Here is a 24,977-nt window from a genome sequence, read left to right on the forward strand (position 1 = left end):
TCATAGCACATACAAATTCAGGAAGTGATCCAGGATGAAATTCTCTGGGCTGAAGCCGGTAGGGCTTTCATCCGATCTGCTATTGCCACGAAGAGCTGTGTGGATTTATGGAACCGCTTGTTTTTTTCAATGTAGAAGGCCAGGGCGCATTTAGCATCCAGTGTGTGGAGAGACTGCTCCTCCTCCTGTTTTCTTGTTCCGTTTTGGGAAGAAAATGGGCAGGAAAATAGCCTGATTACTATGAAACTGCAAGACTACCTTTGGGAGGAACACTAGTTGGGGGTGGAGTTGAACCTTGTCCTTAAAGAATACCATATACAGGGGTTCTGATGTAAAGGCCCTGATTTCTGAGACCCTCCTCACTGAGGTAATTGCTACCAGGAAGGCGACCATCCAGGAGAGATATGACATAGGGTATGATGCCAACGGCTAAAAAGGAGAACCCATGAGTCTCAACAGGACCAGGTTTAGATCCTACGGAGGGACAAGTTCACAAATTTGAGGGTAAAGCCTCTCTAGACCCTGAAGGAAGCAAATGGACATTTCATGTGAGAAGACCGACCTAACATCCACCAGAGGGTGGAAGGCTGAGGTTGCTGCTAGATGCACCTTGATCAATGAAGTGGCTAGGCCCTGTTGTTTCAGATAAAGCAGATATTCCAGCACGGACTGGAGAGGTGACTGAGTTGGTGAGAAGCCTCGTTAGGAAGACCCACCAAGAAACGCTTCCGCTTGGCTAGGTAAGTCGCTCTACTAAATGGTTTTCTATTACCTAGGAAGACATAGACTTGTTCTGAACAGGCCAGCTCCACTGGATTAAACCATGGAGCTTCTACATGGTCAGCTGGAGGGCCTTGAGGTTTGGGTGAAGCAAACGGCCCTCATCTTGCGAGATCAGGTCCAGGAGAGGTGGGAGCGGCAGTGGAATTGCTACTGACAGATCCACTAGCGTGCCAAACCAGTATTAGGGTGGCAGGGGCTATAAGAATCACCTTTGCTTTGTCTCACTTAACTTTCAGAAGGACCTTGTGTACCAGAGAAATGGGGGGAAACAAACAGACCAGGAGCTTTGTCCATGGGAGTAGGAAGACATCTGAGAGAGAGCCTGGGCTGTTCCTGCGTAGTGAGCAGATGTGCTGACATTTTCTGTTCTGCTTGGTTGCAAATAAGTTTACACAGGGAAACCCCGACCTCTGAGGGATGGATCTGGTTACCTCTAGGAGAAGGGACCACTAGTGGTGAGAAGAGAAAGACCTGCCAGTGTTCCAGGCTCCCGGAAAGTGGGAAGCTTTGAGGTGAATGGAGTGTTTCAGCCAGAAGTCCCACAGGTGAATGGCCTCTTGACACAGGGTCGATGAGCATGCTCCTCCCTGTCTGTAGATGAAACCATGGCTACCATGTTGTCCATGTGCACTCATACAACTTTGCCCGTGATCTGGGGTATGAACACCTGGCACGCTAAGCAGATTGCTCTGAGCTCTCTGATGTTTATGTGCAAAGAGAGCTCTTCCTGAGACCACAGGCACTGAGTCCTGATGTGCTTGAGGTGAGCCCCCCAAACTTAGATCGGATGCGTCCAAAATTAGGGATGCTGATGGTTGAGGGGTGAGAAAGGGATCGCATGCATCAATCGAGGGAGGCGAGGACCAGGATAAGAACAGTGAGCACTGAGTCTAAGTGGTGACAGCAAGGTGAGCATACCGAGGCCAGCCAAGCTTGAAGGGGTCTGAGGTGCAGGCTTGTGTGCTGAACCCACATAAGTGCACATGGCCATGTGACCTAAAAGTCTGAGGAAAAAATGGACTGTTGTGATGGGGTGAGCCTGGACCTTGGATAGACAGTATTTGGTCCTGCCATGCGGGCAGCGGACTGGACTCGATGACCTCTCGAGGTCCCTTCCAGTCCTAGAATCTATGAATCTATGAATATTAGAGCCAACATTGTTTGGAAGCAAGCCTCTGAGAGGAAGGCTCTGGTCCCGGTAGAATTGAGCACTGCACTAATAGATTCTGTCCTCTGGAAGGAGATGAGAATTGACTTTTGCTCATTTATCAATAGGCCCAGGGCACAGAAGGTAGTTTGGACCAGACTGATGCTGGCTTTGATCTGGCCTTGGACTGGCCCTTGATCAGCCAATAGTTGAGACAAAGGTAGACTTGAATACCTTGCCTTCTTAGGAAAGCCGCCGCCACCACCACCATCCATTTTCTGAAAACCCAGGGGGTTGCCAACAGGCCAAAAGGGGAGGACAGTGAATTAGTAGTGGGTCTGGTTTATGATAAATCTGAGGAACCTTCTGTGGCCCCGGAAGATGGAGATGTGGAAATGGGCATCTTTTAAGTCAAGGGTGGCATGCCAGTTCCCTGTATTCAGGGAGGGAATAATGGAAGCCAGGGAGAGCATGTGGAACGTCAGCTTCTTGAGATAACTGTTGAGGTGACGCAGGTCTAGGATGAGTCGAAGACTCCGTTTGGCCTTCAGGATTAGGAAATAGCAGAAGTAAAATCCTTTCCCCCTCAAGTTCCGAGGCAACTCCTCTACAGCCCCCACCCATCAGGAGGGTTTGCACCCCCTGGACTAGAAGTTGCTCGTAAGAAAGGATCCCTGAAGAGGAATGGAGATGGGGGTGGGTGGGAGGGAGAGGTGGAAGAAAACTGAAGGACATAACCTTCCTCCACCATACTTGGCACCCAATAGTCCGAATTGATGAGGGACAATGCCAGGCTGAAGTAGGAGAGTCGGACTAAAAACAAGGGGGGAGCATGACCTGGTGGATATAATGCCCTCGGGAACCCCTTCAAAAGTTCTACTTTGGGCCTCCCGGATATTTGTGCATGCCTGGTAGGCAAGGCTGAAGTGGAAAGGGACAGTTGCCTGTGCTTATAACCCCTGCTCCGTTTTTTAAACAGGTCTTGGCGAGGTGGTGGAGCAGACAGACGGAGAGGTTGCTGAGGTCTGAAATGCTTCCTCGAAGGTGCCAGGGAGTAGAGACCCGGGGATCTGAGGGTAGCCCTGGAATCTTTCAGGCCATGCAGTTTTGTATCCATCTGTTCAGAGAAGACGGAGGTTCCCTGAAAGAGAAGATCCTGAATGGACTGCTGAACCTCTGGTGGCAGCCAGAAGCACCTTCCCATGACCACAGCTGATGCCACTGTTCTGGCCGCCGTGTCAGCTGTGTCTAGGGCCACCTGGCTATGGTCTTCGCTTCCTCCATTAGAACAGAGAACTCCTGGGGCACCGAGTCTTTAAACTTTGCCATGGAGTACCAAACATTATAGTCATATCTCCCAAATAAGGCCTAGTGGTTGGAGATGTGGAACTGTAACCCACCAGTAGAATAAATCTTTCTATCAAACAGGTCCAGCTTCTTTGAGTTGTCTTGGGGACCATGCCTTGCAGCCCTTACCTGTCTCTTTCATTGGTCACTGTGACCGCAAGGGACCCAGGAAGAGGGTAGGAATATAGGTATTCATACCCCTTGGCAGGAACATAGTATTTCTTCTCTGCTCTTTTTGAAGTGGGGGGCAGAGAAGATGGGGTCTGCCACAGGGACCTGACTAGACACATAATGGCCTCATTGAGGGGTAGGGCCACTTTTGCTGGGGCCGCCGCAGCCAAAATGTTGATCAGGCTGTGCGAGGACTCGAAGATTCAAAATCACGCTTTTCAATAGCTCCTGGTGAGCTCTAAAGTTGTCCTGTGGCGCCGAGCTGCTCGATCCTGACACAGCTTCATCTGAGGAGGCGGTGGCAGCCTGCACTGGCAGGGGGCCTTCCTCCTCTGCATCTGCATTGACCACATCACACAGGCCTAAGTCCTGAGTGATGGTTCTGGGCTTGGTACCAGAGTTCAAATCGGGTGCCGGATGGTGTGGTGGTGGGGCCCTTTTCTCAGACACCACCAAGTACGAACAACTGGAAGGCAGTCCTGGTAGTTGGGGGAAATCCCACGGATTCTAAAATGGCCATTGGACCTGCACAGGCCACTGTCCTCTGGGCCAGGCGCCCGGGGGGGGCATCCGCACTGGCATCTGGTGGGATGTATACTGGGTACTCGTAACGGCCCCTGGATTGGGTGCAGGACTCCACCTCCGACTACGAGTGAGCTTGGAGAGACTATGGGGGCGCAGTACCCCTCGCTTCTGCTGGCTGGGGCCAAAGTCCAGTGATCAGTGCCAGAGTGGGGAAGTCTTCGCCAACATCAGCATGGCCAGTTGTCCTCCACTCGGTATTGGAGGACCTAGTGCCAGACAGGAGCTCGGGGCTACCTGCTCCCTTCTGCTCAATGAACTCTCCGGTGCTGGAAGCTGTCCTGCTGGGTTCAGGGGTACTGGGAGGATTATCTGCAAAGGACTCCAGGGTGGATGGCACCGTCATCTCGCTGGCACCAAGATGTCCCCCTGCTAGTTTTCAATCAAGGTTATTAACCTAAATACTAATGCTTATACTTTCAAGTTTGTCCAGTAACTGACTTTGAAACATCTTATTGATGGTCATGCTGAAAACTAAGCAAACTGCATCCACTGCCTTTCCTTAGGTCTTTCTTGCTCACTTTCTCATAAATCTATCAAATTTGCCTTCCACTCTTCCGGCCAAACCCCCCAGTAACTCACTTGTAGTCATTCATCTCACCATTTATCCACCTTTTAAGAAAGTGACACTGTATCAGCCTTCCGCAGGTCACCAATACATTCACTTCCTTTATATAAACAACATTCTATAATCTTTTCTTTCTCTTAATATTTCTTACTGCATCTCTCTATTCCTTCCTCTTTGTATGTATCCTAAATGAGATAAATTTCTATGATGATCACTGACTTTGAACTAACCCAACTGCCTCTTTGCTCTGCCTCGTACTTTTCTTAACTTCCAACTTTCCACATGAAATGTTATATTACTAGGGCTGTCAATTAATCGCAGTTAACTCACACAATTAACTCAAAAGAAATTAGCTCAATTAAAAACATTAATTGCGAGTAATTGCAGTTTTAATCAGACTGTTAAACAATAATAGAATACCAAATTATATTTATTATAAATATTTTTGGATGTTTTTCTACATTTTCAAATCTAATGATTTCAAATACAACACAGAATAAAAAGTGTACAGGGGTCACTTTATATTATTTTTGATAAATACTTTCACTGTAAAAAAGAAACAAAAACAGTATTTTTCAATTCATCTCATACAAGTACTATAGTGCAATCTCTTTATCGTGAAAGTGCCACTTACAAATATACTTTTTTTTGTTACATAACCGACCTCAAAAATAAAACAATGTAAAACTTCAGCGACTACAAGTCCACTCAGTCCTACTTCTTGTGCAGCCAATTGCTAAGACAAACAAGTTTGTTCACATTTACGGGAGATAATGCTGCCCTCTTCTTATTTACAATGTCACCTGAAAGTGAGAACTGGCATTCACATGGCACTGTTGTAGCCTGTATTGCAAAGTATTTACATGCCAGATATGCTAAACATTTGTATGCCCTTCATGCTTCGACCACCATTCCAGAGGGCATGCTTCCATGCTGATGACACTCGTTAAAAAAAAAAAAAAGCATTAATTTAATTTGTGACTGCACTCCTTGGGGGAGAACTGTATGTCTCCTGCTCCATGGTTTTATCCATATTCTGCCATATAGTTCGTGTTTTGGCAGTCTTGGGTGATGACCCAGCATATGTTGTTTGATTTAAGAAAACTTTCATTGCAGATTTGACAAATGCAAAGATGGTATGAGATGAGATGTCTAAAGGCACAGCACTCAACTCAAAAGAATCTGAAGTGCCTTCCAAAATCTGAGAGGGATGAGGTGTGGAACATGTTTTCAAAAGTCTTAAAAGAGCAGCACTCTAATTCAGAAACTACAGAACCCAAGCCACCAAAAAAGAAAATCAACCTTCTGCTGATGGCATCTAACTGAGATGATGAAAATGAACATACATTAGTCCATACTGTTTTGGATCATTACCGAGCAGAACCTGTTATCAGCATGGAAGCATGTCCTCTGGAATGATAGTCGAAGCATGAAGTGGCATACAAATGTTTAACATACAGGGCATGTAAATACCTTGCAACGCCAGCTACAACAATGGCATGACAATACCTGTTCTCACTTTCAGGTGACATTGTAAATAAGAAGTGGGCATCATTATTTCCTGTAAATGTAAACAAACTACATTTGTAATCTGCACTTTCATGATTAAGAGATTGCACTACCGTACTTGCATGAGATAAATTGAAAAATACTGTTTGTTTACCTTTTTTTACAGTGCAAACATTTGTAATCAAAATAATAATATAAAGTGAGCACCGTACACTTTGTATTCTGTGTTGTAATTAAAATCAATATATTTGAAAATGTAAAAACAAAAATATTTAAATAAATGGTATTCTATTATTGTTTAACACTGTAATTAAAACTGATAAATCACAATTTTTTTAAATCTTCCAGTTAATTGTGATTAATTTTTTAATCATTTCATAGCACCAGATATTACATTTAATACATACATACTGCACACATACTACTGTTATATATTATTAAAAGTATGTTTGATATGTATTAGCATTTTCTACACAAATAGAACGAAGTCCTTGAAAATAATGAGACACATATTGTAATAATAAATTATCATAATATTCAGGCAGAGCTGAGTTTGGAACCCAGGAATTCTTGACTCCAAACTATGTGCTCAGTACGGTTAGATCTGTGCCATTGCATTATTGGAACTAATGTCCTTGCAGTCTTGTTCACAGCATAGCCTGCTTTCCCTGGCATATGTGTAGGGTGACCAATGTCCCGATTTTATAGGGAAAGTCCTGATTTTTGGGTCTTTTTCTTAAATAGGCGCCTATTACCTCCCACCCCCGTCCTGATTTTTCACATTTGCTGTCTGGTCACCCTATATATGTGCTTTGAAAGAAGGTATCTTAACAGTGGAACATCTATTTTCATATCAATTGGATATAATTGCTGGAAGTTATTTTTTAATCTGTTTAAAAACAAACAAAAACAGTACATTTCCTCATGAGTCCTAAACAACAATTTAATTGCCCTTAAAAGAATCTTCTACCCTACCTTCAAATGATCCAGTACCGAACCTTTATCTAAATTAGCTCACTTTGTCTTATTTTAAAATAAAAAATAAAATAAAAACTGGAAAGTTGCCGCCCTGAGCTGTTAACCTAATTTTGTATTATGCGATACACCATGTCTTCTCTATCCCACAAGGGTTTTAGCAGCAAAGCATAAGAACTAGTTAGAGCATTTGTTGATACATTATTCCACTGAAGCTAATGAAAACAAAATTGACCTTTAACAGGGTTGTAACAAACATCAATTGTCTCCTTTGGAATTGAATGCAAAGCTTCTCAAGCACTCTGTTCAAATTTGGATTGAAGCCATCTACTACTATACAGCATGATTAAGTCAACAAATTAGATTTGCTATCAGGATGCTTCTTGGATGTTTTAAGTTTTGGAGTATAGTGGTGGACACACTATATGTTTATTGACCCCAAGATCATAACTCAGTAAAACAACACACTTAGCAGAAGCCAAGGGAAAATAAACCCTCAGATTTTAAATTTCAAGTAACTGGTAAGTAATTAAAGAACTCTGTGTAAATTAGTCCTGTGACTGATTAATTTAATTGTACACAGAAAATCCATTTTTGTACAAAGCATTGTTACATTTGTAGGACTAGAGTAGCTTATCCCAAAAGCACTAACGGAATACAAATGACTGAAACCTATGGTACTGCATATCAGCAAGTTTAAACAGTTAACAAGCCAATTTGTCTAAGGGCTGATCCACACTAAACCCCCAGTTCGAACTAAGATATGCAACTTCAGCTACGAGAATAACGTAGCTGACGTCGAAGTATCTTAGTTTGAACTTAAAGGTACTTACCGCAGGTCCACATGCGGCAGGCAGGCTCCCCCGTCGACTCCGCCTACTCCTCTTGCGGAGCAGGATTACCGGCGTCGACGGCGAACACTTCCAGGATCGATTTATCGCATCTAGACAAGACGTGATAAATCGATCCCAGAAGATCGATTGCTTGCCGCCGAACCAGCAGGTAAGTATAGACATACCCTTAGTCATACAGTAGTAAATGAGCTCTCACCACCTCTATAGATTGAAAGGTCTGAAATTTATCAGGTTTTAAGATTTCACACTTTATTTTAGATAAAAATAACAGTCTTACTATCCTGACCTCACTACGAAAAATGGCAGCAGTGCTGCCTTCTCACTAAACTAGTCTTCATTTTCCTGTACAAGCAACAGCTCAAGCCTCAAACTGAAATGCAATACTTACTCTAAAACTTCATAGTTGGACTTCTTTTCTAGTGCATTGCCCCTCATCTCCCAGTAGGATCTCCTAAAGTCAGGGAAAAAATATTTGCAAGCAATAATTATTGGATGAACCACCTTAAATCTACAAGTGCATTCAGAGCTTTCAGAGACCTACCACTGAAAACCATTTGCAGCCTGACTTCAAATATGTGTTCATTGACATACTATTACACTACTACAACAGAGTAGACTTTAGTTGATTAAAGTATTTTTCATGCACAAGACATCCCAGAATGTTATACTAATAACATAATACTAGTAGCACCATGATGAGTATGAAGACAAATCAGACAGCCACAATGTGCTCGGCAAAAATATTGGAGAGTAGAAGCTGTCAGAGAAAAATGCCCAGGATAGTGGGTTGTTATATCCGTTACATTTTCTAAAAAAAGTTAATAGAATTTTCACTTCTTCCAAGACTGCCACAAAGGCTAGAGAAAACATTTCAAGCCCTTACCCACAATACCCAAGTGCCACATCCTCGTTATTGGTATTCCTGTTACTAGTGGTAGTCCTAATCTTGTTTTATCTCTGAAAATTACTGTTCAACCTGCACTTTTTCCCTTTGCTCTATATCACTTGATTTGCCATTCATTTCTTAATGATCTTGTTGCTGTCCTAGTCTTGCTCTGCAAGACAATAGCAGAACTAAAGCAATTACCGGTATCTTAGCCCTGAGATTCTCCATAAAACAGCGAAAATACATTTCAAAAGGTTTAAGGGGTGACTGTTTCAAGATTCTCAATGTGGTAAACATACATTGAGTATCTCAGGTGTTTAAGTTTATCAGTTTGAAATGGAAAAGCTACACAAAACATCAGTGCAGCTCACAAGATCAGTTCATTTGCCCTTTCAGAAACTTTGTTCTGCAAAAATATTTTGCATTCTTAAATTAGTATGTTAAAAATCTTCAACATCAAGCGCACAGGGGAAAAGCAGCAGTGTTTTATTTTTAATTAAATTCTTCATCTGTATTATTAATAGAAGAATGAGGACGTGACACTATTTGCTAGCAAATGCACTTCAGAATTATTTTCTTTTGAATATTCCACTTTAGTCTTTAGACCTTCAAACTCTTTAGTTGCTAATATGCACCAAATAAAATCAATATAAAAAGATAGTTAATTTATCTGTAAAATTAATCTGTAATTTACAAACCATTAGGAATCAGTTACAATATATTCTGATCATTTTTTCTTTTAAATGATAAATTAGTTTTCATAATTCCTAACAATATTTTACTAATTTATAGTGGTAAGAGAATCAGGAAAAATATGAATTAAAAACAGCTTCAAAATTAATGTATACAGTATATCAGAAACAAAATATACAGTTTTCAACTTACCGGATTTCAAGGCAACCTAGCTTCAAAGCAATTTCCTGGTCCACTTGATCTGCTATTTCTAACATATAATCATTTTTCACCTACGGTAAAATAAGTAGTTTTGTGTCATATAAGGATAATGTCAATGCTACTGAAGGTTGCTTCATTCGTCCATCATATTAACTATACACTTGAATATTGTCCAAGCAACTTTGGATATGTTGTATTTTAGGAGTACATAATTTTGGGAGGTATCAGACTATCATAGCGTATAAACAGAAAAAAACCTTATTCTTATGTTTCTCACCTGCATATACGAGCTGAACGCCTGTAGGCACTCTCTTTCAACAGCAATTTTGATGCTATTTGCCACATCTCTGTCTCTGTTACCTACATTAGACTTTACTAATTTGAACCAAAATAGTCACAGGGAGCCTGGATGTCACAGCTGTGACATTTGCACTCACAATTAATGTGACTGCATGCTCAGTTGTGATATACATGCATGCCTTGTAATTTTGCATGTGCAATCATGGTAACTATGCATGTACACTAATAAACATGTAGAGAGTTGTGAAAATTTGACCCACAACATCAATGTAAAGAAGCATTTGAAATAATAAGTAGAGTCAGCATGTGATCACCTATACACTCAGTACACCTTCAGCCAAGTCTAATTTTTAAAGAATGCCTTTTATACTGGAATATACCAACTATATACAAACACCATTCACACAAAGAAATACACATCTTCCATAAAAAAGAATAGAACACAAAAAATTACTGCCCATGATTTTTTTTGTGTAAACGATGTTTTGGCTTATTCCAGTGTGAAAGATATTCTTTATAGACACACATTTTAAATAAAAGTGAATATGAACTTTTATTTTCACAGCTGATTGTGTTTAATCTTGTAATCAGTTCAGAATCCTATTACTGTGATGCCATGGTCTGTTGATATGCAAAAATTATCATCTCACAAAATCAGTATGACTTCACTGCAGATCAAACATGAAGACACTATGAAGTGTGAGGAGCCAAACCTTCCAAAAAGAACTGCGTAGTCACCAGCTACGGTGAGAAAAAAAGTACTTGAAAATTGTACTACTATGAAATTCTCTTTTTAATAAATTCCAACAAGGAAAGAAGCAGCAACTTGATCACTGAAAGCAGCTCTGGAAAAACAGACATCTTTATGGATTTTGTAAGATGAGAATGTGAATTACTGTGATTGTTTCAGCAATGTCAGAGAAAAGCCTCTTACGTCTGGACTGCTCAAGTGCTCAATATTTTGACAAAACAAAAAACTCTTAATCCTTCTCAGTATAACTCGAACAAATACTAACCACATAATATCAGGAAGAGATTTTAACGTCAAAAGTGTAAATAGCTGTGTTACCCTGAAGGATGGTTTGTCAATATAAATTTATTTATATGTGCACGCAATGCACACACAATGAATTACAGCACAAATTGAGATGTTTATATGAAGAATGAATTATTAATCTTAGAATTGATAGTGCTTTACATCTTCAAATTGCTTACATTTTAGAGATACAAAATCTTAGATTTGTAGCAAAGTGTGAAGTCTATCTAGTTCTTCTGAACTATAATTTGTAAAAGTTTACCTGATTCCTGTAAAGAAATACGAACTTAAAGTTATCTGGTCATTACAAAGGTTGTAAAATGATACCATCTTTCAATGATGCATTTCCCAGGAAATCAGAATTTAATATGCTATTAATTAAAAAGCACAAGGAAATCCATTAAGCTACTGTAAAACACATCATATTGCATTAACCAGATAAACATGTATTGCTCTAAGTGAAGAATATCCCATCTTTTACATGCTGATGTTTCAATACAAAAATAATCATACATGAGCCAAGGATAATTGTCTATTACAGTATTTTCTTCAAGATTAAGTATTGTAATTTTTTAACTCGTTTGAAGATGACAAATGTTGAAACTCATGGAGTTTGACATTCTACTCTTCTGTGAAAGCACATATCAGCTGAAGCAACATTATAAAATTAACAATCTATACATTTGCCAAAATTATATAATTATGTTTACTTTTAAATACTTTATGGAATTCTCTCTGTGTCTTATCCCCTTATTCAAAGCTACCAACTGTCTGTCACGTCACTGATGTAATACAAATTCTCTTCTGTGGCATGAAGTGGTGACATATTTGTACATATCATTAAGGTGTGCAGATGTATTATTCCACTCATTTGCATGATAAAACTATTAATGTACCTGGGAAGCAGATTTCCCACAAAAGGGACTTCAACATCATGGACCTAATTACGTGAAAGAGAGCTCATTAGCAGTTAAACCTTAAGAAATACTTATGTATAATTCTGGTTTGATTAAAAAGCACCCATTCAAAATTTATCAGTGGCTGAAGTTCAACCTTAACAAGACAGAATATGCTGGGAGGTAAAGAAAAACACTGCAACGAGCTTGCTGCTCCTGTGCATTCTCTGCCAGTCAGAGACATACTCATGAATTACATTGTCTGAGTCCTGGGGTGCTTCTCAACTTAGTATCAGCAAGCTCTCAAATAGCTGCATTCCTAGGAAACCTGACTGACCACCTCAGACAGGCTAAGTGTTATCCTCAGCAAGGGCAGGATGCATAGACCTTGATAGAGCTTCTGTCAGTATGTGGAGACTGGTACTACAATTTGTTTAGGCTTGGAAGCATCAGCCCAGAAGATTCTGCAACTCCTGCTAAATGCAGCCACATGACTTCTCAGCAACACTGGTTACAAACAGCACAATTGTGCTCCCCTCACTCCACTGGCCCTCTGTAGAGCTCTGTGTTAAGTTTTGAAGTCTTGATCGTTGTTCAAGCCTCTAAATCAGGGGTCCCCAACGCAGTCATGGTGCTCGCCGTGGTGTTTAAGTGCACCCGCGTACTGGCCGGTGGACAAGCATCCGCCGAAATGCCGCCGACAAGCAGCAGTATCCAGAGGTGTCGCAGCTGAAATGCTGCCAATTTTCGGTGGCATTTCGGTGGCGACGCCTATTGACGCTGCCGCTTATCGGCGGCATTTTGGCGGATGCTCATCCGCTGCCACAGTCCTCCGTGACTCGTCGTCTGGCGCCTGCCAGACGAAAAAGGTTGGGGACCACTGCTCTAAATCTGGGTCCAGATTAACTATAAAACTCCCTCAACAGCTCCACAACAATTAAGGAAAAATGAAGCTATCTACACCAAGAAACAAATGTGTGTGCAGGAGACACTTTTCTCAGGTGGGTGGTTGAGTGGGGCTAGGGTTACCATATTTCAGGTTCCCAAAAAGATGATACTGCAAGGGTGGGGAAGGAGGAGCTGGAAGGGAGTACAATTGGGCGGCTGCAGGGGGTACCCTGTGGTGGGGGTACTCATTGGAGGTGGGGGGAAGGTCGCTCCCTGTTACGGGGGAGGCGCAAGCCCCGGACGCAGTGACAGCTGTCAGTCTGCGCCTTCCTGCGGGACCCCCCGCCCTCCCCAGGGCTGGGAGGTGGTGCCTAGGTGGACAAGATCCGGCAGCGGTGGCTGCAGGGGAATGGACTCATCAGCTGGGGAGGCAGGGGACGGGCCAGTCAGGAAGTGGACCAATCAGCTCTTTCTGAGCTGCAATGTCTACTCTTCAAAAATCCCGGACATTTCCTGTGATTTGAAAAATCCATCTGGACAGAGGACCGAGCCTCCAAAAAGAGACAATGTCTGGTAAAATCCGGATGTATGGTAACCCTAGGCTGGGCCTGGTCTGTGGAATTCACTCTCTCAGGAAATTCGAATGACAATAAAATTCACTATTTTCCAGTTCAAATGTAGCTCGCTCCTTCAATCTTGCTTTTCTACTAAGCAACACGGAGCTCATTAGCTTTCAAATAGATAAGCACACACACACCTTCTACCTCTTTACCCTCTCGGGAGGAATGGAAAAGAAAACCTCACAACAGGTGCAAGTTTCACAGGCTGTGTATACACTAAGCATTTCCTGAAATTTTTCACATCACTGTAGTCCCACTAGCAGTAGCAATGGTGGGAACCCTCGGGTGGACAAGACAGCTCTTGGAATTAAGCATTGTGTCATTTAAAACTGCTCACAGCTAGTCTACATGACATGGTAGTAACACACTGGCGGCCCTTTGTCTACACTAACACTTTCACTTTTTTTTTTTTTTTTTACACTTCAGGTGGAGCTGCCCCTGTATTAGCAGCGGTAGGATATTTTTCAGAAAGAAAGCTTTGCATAAACAAGGCCCGTGTTTATTTGTAAACCTGGAGTGTTACTGGATGCCATGGTGATGGGCACAGTAAAAGAACCTAATTAGAAAGTTAGATTTAGACTCTGGTAGACCAACAGGGATGTGAATGCTAAAGTTAAGCACCTATCACTGAAAGCTTCAGCACCACCCCTGTTTCATTTAAACCAGGATATTAAACTCAGCTACCCACATTATTACCACAAGTGGTCTCTGCAGCATCTATAGATAAGAACTGGACAGAACTGAATGATGCCTGCTGTTCTCTAAAATACAAATAAAATAAAAAATAAATAAATTAATGGAGATATCCTATCTCTTAGAACTGGAAGGGACCTTGAAAGGTCATCAAGTCCAGCCCCCTGCCTTCACTAGCAGGACCAAGTACTGATTTTGCCCCAGATCCCTAAGTGGCCCCCTCAAGGACTGAACTCACAACCCTGAGTTTAGCAGGCCAATGCTCAAACCACTGAGCTATCCCTCCCCCCCTCCACTGAGGGCATGTCTACTTGGGGACACTCACGAAAGGTAAGTAAATTAACTGAAGGTGTGAATTAAAAATGCATTAGTTGAAGTGCATTAAACCCTTGTGTGAATGCTCTCGTCAGGAAGTGAGTTAAGCTAAAGTAAACTAAGACCACTTTTAACCCCACTGGGACATTTATTCAAAAGTAATGTGCTTTATCTAACGTACTTTGAAGTCAAACCTTGAGTTAATTTGGCTTAACTTTTCTGAGTATCCCCATGTAGACTGTTGTGATAATAAGGTTTACAAATTTACCTAATTGTGAGTTCAACCATAAAAACTGAGTGAAAGTTCATAAACTGTCACAATAACCTATAATAATAAATGCTAATGGAAAAAGTTATAAGAAAGAGACAAAAAGACTGAATTAATGCAAACAAAAAGGCCTACTGATATAATTTTCAAGGACTCTTAAGATCTTGCCTAGTAAACAAGACAGTGTGAGACTGAAAAATCAATGAATCAAAGTTGGTGTTTTGGAAATTAGGTATACAAAATAATGAGAGAATTGGGTTATTCTGCCCAACATGCCCTTTGGGTTAAAAAAAAAAAAAGAGACATTGGGGGGAAAATACAGACAGAGGCTACTGCAGTACTGCCTCCTTGAAAGAAGAGGAAAGAGACAGCTTCATCATTGTGGCTGACACCCCTACTATCTCCTGGGACCTTGGCCTTTCTGCATCCTGATCCTAAGGATTGTCCTAACCAAACCATATACTCCTCCCTCCCTCCCACCCACCCAGATCTTCTTTCCCCACATTATTTCTTTTCTTTCCTATCCCTCTCCTTTTTCCTTCTATCTAATAATAGTCTGGCTTAGTCGGCCAAGACTGTATATTTTGCAACATTGCTGTAAACCTGTGACCAGAAAAAGGAAACTAAGGCCTGGTCTACACTAGGAGGTTATGTCGAATTTAGCAGCGTTAAATCGAATTAACACTACACCCATCCACACAACGAAGCTATTTAATTAGACAAAGGTCTCTTTAAATCGATTTCTGTACTCCTCCCCGATAAGGGGAGTAGCACTAAATTCGACATGGTCATGTGGATGGAATTTGACGCTAATAGCTCCGGGAGCTATCCCACAGTGCACCACTCTGATGCTCTGGACAACAGTCCGAGCTTCGATGCTCTGACCAGCCACACAGGAAAAGCCCCAGGAAAATCTGAACTCCTTTTCCTGTCTGGGCAGTTTGAATCTCATTTCCTATTTGGACATTGTGGCGAGCTCAGCAGAACTGGCAATGATGCAGAGCTCTCCAGCAGACGTGACCATGCAATCGCAGAACAGAAAGAGGGTCCCAGCATGGACTGATCGGGAAGTCTTGGATCTGATCGCTGTGTGGGGTGATGAGTCCGTGCTTTCGGAGCTGCGATCGAAAAAACGGAATGTGAAGATGTACAAGAAGATCTCCAAAGCCATGATGGAGAGAGGATACAGCCGGGATGCAACGCAGTGCCGCGTGAAAAATCATGGAGCTGAGACAAGGCTACCAGAAGACCAAAGCGGCAAACGGACGCTCCGGATCCCAGCCCCAGACATGCCGTTTCTACGAGGCACTGCATTCCATTCTAGGTGTGGCCGCCACCACTACCCCGCCACTGACTGTGGACTCTGACGATGGGGTATTGTCGACGGCCGCTTCCTCGGAGATGTTCGCGGACAGGGAAGATGAGGAAGGAGATGAGGACGAGGCAGTCAACAGCGCATACAACGCTGATTTCCCTGACAGCCAGGATCTCTTCATCACCCTCACGGAGATCCCTTACCAACCCTCCCAAGGCGTTAACCCTGACCCTGGGGAAGGATCAGTCGGTAAGTGTTTTAAACATGTAAACATTTATTTTGATCAGAACAGGAATGGAATATTAACAATGGGTTTTTCATGATTACTTTGCCCTAGGCGCTCTACTTTTTAGTCCTTGCCAGTGCAACTACTGCAAAAGTATCTCAAAATGTCCAGTTTTGCATGATTACTTTGCCCTAGGCGCTCTACTTTTTAGTCCTTGCCAGTGCAACTACTGAAAAATTGTGTCAATATGTCCGGGGATAGAGCAGAAATCCTCCTGGGACATCTCCACGAAGCTCTCCTGGAGGTAATTTGAAAGCCTTTGCATTAGGTTCCTGGGGAGAGCGGCCTTATTGCATCCTCCATGGTAGGAAACTTTTCCGCGCCAGGCTAGCAGCAAGTACTCTGGGATCAGTGCCTCGCACAGCATGGCCGCATACTGCCCTGGTTTTTGCTGGCATTCACGCAGCATGCGGTCTTTCTCGGTGTCCGAGATCCTCATCAGAGTGATATATCCCATCTCCTAGAACTGGAAGGGACCTTGAAAGGTCATCTAGTCCAGGCCCCTGCCTTCACTAGCAGGACCAAGTATTGATTTTGCCCCAGATACCCAAGTGGCCCCCTCAAGGATTGAACTCACAACCCTGGGTTTAGCAGGTATTGGGACCGATTGCCTGTTCCTTTACATAACTGTAACCGGCGGTTTACAGCCACGCGGTGGAGGTGGGACAGGGGCAGCATACAGGGATCTTTCCCGGGGACAGCCGCGAGGGGGGTGGGACAAGGGCAGAGTTCATGCTGGCCGGATTGCCGGCAGCAGGAACTGGCCAACGCTAGAGGCATTGCTTTGAACGTGAAAGGAGGGCACTGCTATAAATTAAGCTTTCAGCAGCCAAAAGTCTACGGCTTACCATGTCCGCCTGTTAGCCGAATTCTGCTGTCCTGCCCTGCTTGTGTGATCTGTACTCCAAGACCCCAGGCACTGAATGGGAAGGCCGAAAATTCGACCTTGTCCTGAGTGCGCATGTGATAGGTGCTGTGCATGGTCTTGTTCACAGAGAAAGACTATGTTCATTGTTCACAAAAATGTATCTTTGTGAGGAACTCACTCCCTTTTTCCCATCCCACAGCTCGAGTGTCTCCCGACCTACCCCGGCATCCCCCTCCCAGAGGCTGGCGCAGATTAGGCGCCGAAAGAGAAGGACACGGGACGAGATGTTCTCTGAACTTATGGGCTGCTCCTGAGCCGAGGCGGCACAGCCGACCCAGTGGAGGGAGAACATGTCGCAATACCAGCGATCACACGGCGAACGGGAGGACAGGTGGCGGCAGGAAGACCAGCAGATGACTCAAATGCTGCTTGGACTAATGAGGGAGCAAAGGGACACGCTCCGGCACCTTGTAGATGTTCTGCAGGACCGGAGGCAGGAGGACAGAGCCCCGCTACAGTCTATCTCTAACCGCCCTCCCCCGCCACAAAGTCCCATTCCCCCCTCACCCAAAGTCCCAAGAAGGAGGGGCGGCAGGGGCCGTGAAAACAGTCACTCCACCCCTGCAGACTGCTCAAGTACCAGACGGCTCTCATTCCCAAAGTTTTGATAAGTCCTTTCCTTCACTCCAAAAGCACCTCACCCAAGCCCCCGTCCCAGTGTCATCCCCTAACTGGGTAGTAGTTAATAAAAAATACGTTTCTGTTAATTACTGTTTCCGTCAGGTTCTTTTAGAGGAGAGTGTGTTTGAAGGGGGAAAAGGGGGTTGGTAATTGGAGAGGACAGTCACCTTTACCAGGGTACAGACATGGGGGCAGGTTCAGCAGCAGGTCACACACACATTGCAGTCACTAGGCACCCTGGTCAGTCTGGGAGGTGGTTTTCATGTTCTGGGGGGGGGGGGGGGGGCGATGTGAGTTTGTGGCGGGGGAGGGCGGTTACAGATCTTATGCAGCGGTCCTTAGCCTGGATGACAGAGCCACGCAGCAGGGGATCTGTAACCGTCCTCCCCCGCCACAAAGTCACATAGCCCCCACACACAGAGTCCCGAAAAGGAGCGGTGGCAGCCTCCATTGAAACAACCAGTCCACCATTGTGGACCGCTCTAGGAGCAGGAGCCTGTCATTCCTCGAGTTTAGAAGCATCCTTTCCATCACTACGCCCACTCCCCACCACAGTCTGTGTCCCACTTTCAACCCTTTACCACGAAACCCTTAATAAAGAAAACGGTGTTCATTAACAAAGTTCCATTTATTTTTATTTTTAAAGGTGTGTTGGAAGGGGGACAACGGGGTGAAGGGGGTATGTAACTGGAGAGGATAGTCAACAGTAAGTGGGTAAAGAAACGGGGGCAGGTTCAGCTTCTCTTTAAATAAACTTAATAGTCACAGGTTACCCTGCTCACTATGGAACCTAGCTTTCAAAGCCTCCCGGATGCACAGCGCGTCCCGCTGGGCTCTTCTAATCACCCGGCTGTCTGGCTGGGCGTAATCAGCAGCCAGGCGATGTGCCGCAACCTCCCACCCCGCCATAAACGTCTCCCCCTTGCTCTCACAGAGATTGTGGAGCACACAGCAAGCTGCAACAACAATGGGGATATTGGTTTAGCTGAGATCAGAGCGAGTCAGTAAGCTTCTCCATCTCCCCTTGAGACGTCCAAAAGCACACTCCACCACCATTCTGCACTTGCCCAGCCGGTAGTTGAAGAGTTCTTTTTCACTGTCCAGGGCGCCTGTATAGGGCTTCATGAGCCAGGGCATTAGCGGGTAGGCTGGGTCCCCGATGATCACTATAGGCATCTCCACATACCCAACAGTTATTTTGTGGTCCGGGAAGTAAATACCTTCCTGCAGCCGTCTAAACAGACCAGAGTTCCTGAAAACACGAGCCTCATGAACCTTGCCCGGCCATCCGACGTTGATGTTGGTAAAACGTCCCCTATGGTCCACCAGTGCTTGCAGCACCATTGAAAAGTAGCCCTTCCTGTTAATGTACTGGCTGGCCTGGTGCTCCGGTCCCAGGATAGGGATGTGAGTTCCATCTATAGCCCCACCGCAGTTTGGGAATCCCATCGTGGCGAAGCCATCTATGATGACCTGCACGTTTCCCAGGGTCACTACCTTTGAGAGCAGTAGCTCAACGATTGCGTTGGCTACTTGCATCACAGTAACCCCCACGGTAGATTTGCCCACGCCAAAGTGGTTCGCGACTGACCGGTAGCTGTCTGGTGTAGCAAGCTTCCAGCAGGCTATGGCCACTCACTTCTGGACAGTCAGGGCTGCTCGCATCCGGGTATCCTTGCGCTTCAGGGCAGGGGACAGCAACTCACAAAGTTCCAGGAAAGTTCCCTTACGCATGCGAAAGTTTCGCAGCCACTGTGATTCATCCCAGACCTGCAGCACTATGCGGTCCCACCAGTCCGTGCTTGTTTCCTGGGCCCAGAATCGCCGTTCCACAGCATCAACATGATCCATTGCCACCATGATGTCCACGGCGCGGGGTCCCGTGCTTTGTGAGAGGTCTGTGCCACTCTCAGACTTAATGTCCTCACTGCGCTGCCGTAGCCTCCTCGCCCCTTTCTCAGCATCTGCCTCTGGAAAAGGTGGATGATAAGGTGCGAGGTGTTGACAATGGCCATAACTGCAGCGATGGTCACAGTGGGCTCCATGCTCGCAGTGCTGTGGCGTCCATGCTGTCACTCACCAGAAAAGTGCGCGAACTGATTGCCCGCCAGCGCTTTCAGGGAGGGAGGGCGGGAGTGACGGTTGAATGACGACCGTTACCCAAAACCACCCTTGACACATTTTTTTCCCCAGCAGGCATTGGGGGCTCGACCCAGAATTCCAATGGGCAGCAGGGACTGTGGGAATTGTGGGATAGCTGCCCACAATGCACCGCTTCCAATGTCGACGCTTGCCCCGTTAGTGTGGACTCACAAAGTCGAATTACTGTTCTTAGTGTGGATACACATGTTTGACTTTGTAATATCGGTTCCACTAATTCAAGTAAAATCGAACTACTCTCATAGTGTAGACATACCCTAAATGCAATGCCCTAAATAGCTTGATGCTGGTGCAAGTTTGCCAGGTTTCAGAGTGGCTGATAAGATTGTGTATGGTGCCTGTGTTTTTGCAGCAGTGAGATTGCACATAAAAGTCAACAACAGAGACAGAAGCTGCATTTTCTATCTTTGCTGTTCTTTTCTCTCCTATTTTGTGTGTTTGTCTTGTTTTGTCTTCTAAGAAACCGGATCAGACTTTAACAGCAGCAATGACAGCTTTAGCCCACCTCAACTAACTTTGTCTCTTTTCCTCAAAAGGTTATTACCATCTTTATTACCATCTAACAGACTGTCAAACAAAGGGGTTTCTTTCTAAAAACTCTCTCTAGCTAACAGAAAAGAGAATGAGGAATGTTGTAAAAATGAAAGCCTTACTTAATAATTCACTTTTCAAATGCTTTCGCGGATTTTCCTTTGTTTTCTACATCTTTAATCAATGGGTTAAAATGATTTTTAACAGTGCGTTTGCCATGCTGCTCAGGTATATCAAACCCAGAGTCCTGTTTAATATTGGACAGTTATTGAGTTATGTTAATATCTTTGAGTCTTTGGGCCCAGATAGTCCATCTAAATTAATATAGGACATGCTGCGAGTTATTTCCTGAAAAGTTGACATACCAGTTCATGACATCTATTATCATGCCTTACTCTTATCCAAATTAAATTTCATTGGCTACTTTATTTAGATCAAATGGATGTAAAGGTAGCAAACTGATATAAGGAATTTGTTTCAGCTTGCTTTTTCAGAAAAAAAAATAAACAAGATGAAGGAAATCTATCAACAGGTTTTGTGAAATGAACAAGGTAGTAAAACAGAGAGGTTTACTTACCCGTGTAGTAACTCAAATTTTTCAAGTTGCATGATCCCTATCTGTATTCCACTGTGGGACATGCATGAGCTCCATGTGCCTGAGACCATAATTTTTTTTTTCTAGCAGTGTCCATTGGTCCATGCCTGTCTCTTTTTCTCCTCATGCTCTGAGACAAGTGTACAAGGGGCAGTGCAGACTGACCGGTAATGGAATACAGATAGTGACCAGATACCTCAAAGAATTCCGGTTACTATACAGGTAAGTAAGCCCTCTCTTTCTTCTTTGAGTGCCTATGTGTCCCTATATTCTACTGCGGGTGACTGACAAGCTGTACTCATCAAGCAGGAGGGTATGAGGACCTACATGATATTAAACTGAAGTACTGCCAAGCCGAAGGATGCATCAGATGCAGATGCTTACACCTAATGCCCCACTCTGGAACCCATACCCATAAAAACAGCTATATCACATACTCCATGGGGATTCCATCCTGCAAGAAATCTTTCCTGAACCCCCACTTCTGCCCTTCAAATAACCCTCCAACCTTTCCAAGCTCATCATCAGAAGCAAGTGCCCCACAGAGCAGAACAATACCAACTCAAAGTAGCACCAGACCTTGACAGAACAACAGATGAAAAATTTGTTCCACTGCTACAATGATCAACACACATTTCAAGATTCTTGGGTCCTACATATGCCTATCACAACATGTGGTATACCTCATCCAATGCACTACATACCCCAATAACTGTTGTGAATCAGATAATCACTACGCTCTTGAATGAATTCACACAGGAAAATGATAAAAGACAAAAACACTATCACATGTGGGTGAACGCTTTTCACAAATTGATCACTCTATAGCTGACCTGTCAGTCCTCATCCTCAAAGAAAATCTACCCGATACTTTCAAAAGAAGAGACTGGGAGCTTATATTCATTACTTTGCTAGACACTAAAAATCATGGACTGAACAGAGACACTGGATTTATGGTTTATTGCAACAATCTGTAACCCACTAGCCCCCCCTTTTTGTCCTATGGCTGCAGAGGTGTTAACGGGCCGCTCTACCTAGAATGGTACCTTACAACATGTGCTAACAACTTATGCTAAACAATCTGTTTCACCTTGCATTTTGCTGTGATGTTGGGAGTACATTTCCCAGACCTGAGGAAGAGCTCTGTGTGGTGTCGTCAGATGTCACCGGTGTGGTGCTCTGCTCTGTTCAATGTTGATAACAGTCAGCTGCGTGCGTGTGTGCTCCCTGTGTGCTGTCCCAGCTCTGCGCAGATAGCTGGCCCAGCAGATCTCGAGCAAACCATCCAATGACCACAGACTCCGATGAGGGGCACCCGGCCAGGTTTATTGTCAAACGAAACACAGTCTCTAGCTCCTCAGATCAGATGTGTACAGTTCTGCTAGTACATATGTGCTCCCTGACAATGGACTGGCTCAGTCAGTGGCGGGATTCTCCACTGCCCCCTAGGCCAGACCAAGACAACTCTTCAGGGGTAAATTCTTATACACAGGTACCAACAAGTTACACATCACTCCTGACGTATTGAGGTGCAAGCCCTCTATGTAGTAAGGTGCCGCCTCTCACCTTGTACATGTTGGTTCAAACAAAACAACTCTATCCATCATATTACCCTTTTGCCCATCTTTAGGAAGGATCAGCCTGTTCCTTGTTATCTGTGTGGAATGTGCAAGTATCGGAGTATTCTCGTAACTTTTAGGTATGTGTATTTTTGCAACATCAGCCCTTTCCTTGCCAGCTTCTGTAAGCAGGGCCTGCCTCTGGCTCACAGTTTAACTTTGCTTTATGTTAACAAAGTGTTGACCATTACTTTAGTTCAGGCCTTAGGCCTCATACCAGGCCTCAGATACAAGGGTTTATGTTTCAGCACCTCATGGTTTATGTTTCAAGGCCTCATCTTACTACATGTGGCTTGAAAGCTTGTCTCTCTCACCAACAGAAATTGGTCCAATAAAAGATATTACCTCACCCACCTTGTTTCACTACAGCATATTTTGAAGGTATGTATGGAGCTCCACATTGCCACTTTACAGATGTCAATGAGTGGTACTTCATGAAGTGAGGCTACCAAAGCTGCCTTGGCTCTGGTAGAGTGGGCCCTCACATCTTGAGAAGAAGGGGTATCAGCTTCCTTGAAACAGAACAGGATATAGCCTAAAATCCACCTAGAAAGTCTCTGAGAAGAGATTGGTAGAATGGATGAAAGGGAAAGCAATGAAATGAACAATTTAGTTGAGTTTCTAAATAATTTAGATATAGAAATTAAATTTAGATAGAAAATAATAATAGAATGCCAATTCCCAGCATACATCCAAGGAATGGAGTCTTACTGGTGGCATTTGAACCTTGCAAAGAAGACAGGTAAGTGTATTGTAATTGTATTGTCTGGTTTAGGTGGTCAGTAATTACTTTGGGGGTGAATTTAGGGTGTAGTCTCAGTAAAACCTTATCCTTATGGATTACTCTGTACGATGGATCTGCCATAAGGGTGCCTAGTTTTCCTACTCCTCCAACCAAAGAGATGGCCATTAGAAAGGTAACCTTCATAGAAAAATTGGATAGTTAGCACGTCACCAACAGTTTCAAATGATGATTCAGTTAACGTCAAGACGATCAATTTAAGATCCCATGTTGGAGCAGGTTTAGTCACTGGAGGGAAGGTTCTAACTAGACCTTTCAGGAAACACAGAATCACTGGATGGGTGAAAATGGAATGGTTGTCAATTGGAGAGTGGCAAATGTTAATCGCTGTCAAGTGTATTTGTAGGGAGCTATAGGAAAGACCTGAAGTCTTTAGGGTAAAATAGTTGGAATGTCCAATTCTTCTGGGGACATCTGGCAACACTGAGCCCAAATAGTAAATCTCTTCCTCTTAGCTAAGAAGCTGTTTCTGGTGGATTCCTTCCTGCTATTGATAAGGATAGTTTGAATGGCTACCAAACATATCTGCTCTAGATTGAATACCCATCCAAATATGAAGGCATGAGATGGAGGGAATCCAGACCGGGATGTGTGATCTTACCTTTGTCCTGTATCAAGAGGTCTGGGAAAAATTGGATGCTGATGGGTAGATGGGTTGACAGCTGACGAAAGCTGGGGAACCAGGATTGCCTGGGTCATCAGGAGCAATGAGTACGATTACCGCCCAGTTCTGCTGAATCTTCCTGAGAACTCCAGGTAAAATGGGATGAGCAAAAGGCATACCTGAAGTATCCTGCCCCTGAGATTAGATTAGAAGGGCATCTCCCCTGGAGTCAGGATTCTGGAGCAGGGTATCTTGCATTTCATGTTTTCTTGTGACACAAACAGATCCCACAACAGGGATCCCCACTATCCAAATGTACTGGAATCATGTAGCCCCCATTCATGATCTATCGAGAAGTGTCTACTGAGGTCGTCCGCTAATATATTGTGTATTCCCAGGAGGTGTATTGCTAATACGGTACTGTGATGATGAATACACCAGTTCCATCATCTCTATGCACAGGCAGGGTGGATCTTGCTCCCCTTTGTTTGCTGATATGAAACACTGTTGTCATGTTGTCTGAACCAAGGGATTGTTTGAGTAGTAAGAATTGTTTGCAGGCCTGTTGGACAACTCTCAGCTCCAGGAGGTTTATGTGCAACCTGGACTTGCAAGAAGTTCATATTCCTCATGCTGTGTGTTTATCCAGATGGGTACCCCATCCTAAGAGGGAGGCATCTGTAATCAAAGTTTTCGGGGGGCAGGTGGACTGAGAGAAAGGAACTGCCATGCATACATGTTCCCTGCTCTTCCATCAAGCTAGAGAGCCCCGCATTCTGGGGTG

The 24,977-nt window shown here is 44.0% G+C and overlaps 1 protein-coding gene across 11 annotated transcripts in view; it reads right to left on the minus strand.

Annotated features, from left to right (window-relative positions):
* PTK2 (protein tyrosine kinase 2) overlaps positions 1-24,977 on the minus strand; it is a 368,873-nt gene that overhangs the window by 142,744 nt on the left and 201,152 nt on the right. For all 11 annotated transcript variants that reach the window (XM_034763675.1, XM_034763674.1, XM_034763673.1 and 8 more), the window contains 2 exons: positions 9,708-9,787; positions 8,325-8,387 (listed from right to left, as the gene is read on the minus strand). In XM_034763675.1, coding sequence (XP_034619566.1) covers positions 8,325-8,387; positions 9,708-9,787 — 143 coding nt within the window. The remainder of the gene's footprint in view (positions 1-8,324; positions 8,388-9,707; positions 9,788-24,977) is intronic.

This window comes from Trachemys scripta, chromosome 2 (genome assembly GCF_013100865.1).
Source record: "Trachemys scripta elegans isolate TJP31775 chromosome 2, CAS_Tse_1.0, whole genome shotgun sequence".
In the NCBI taxonomy this organism is placed as follows: Eukaryota; Metazoa; Chordata; order Testudines; family Emydidae; genus Trachemys; species Trachemys scripta.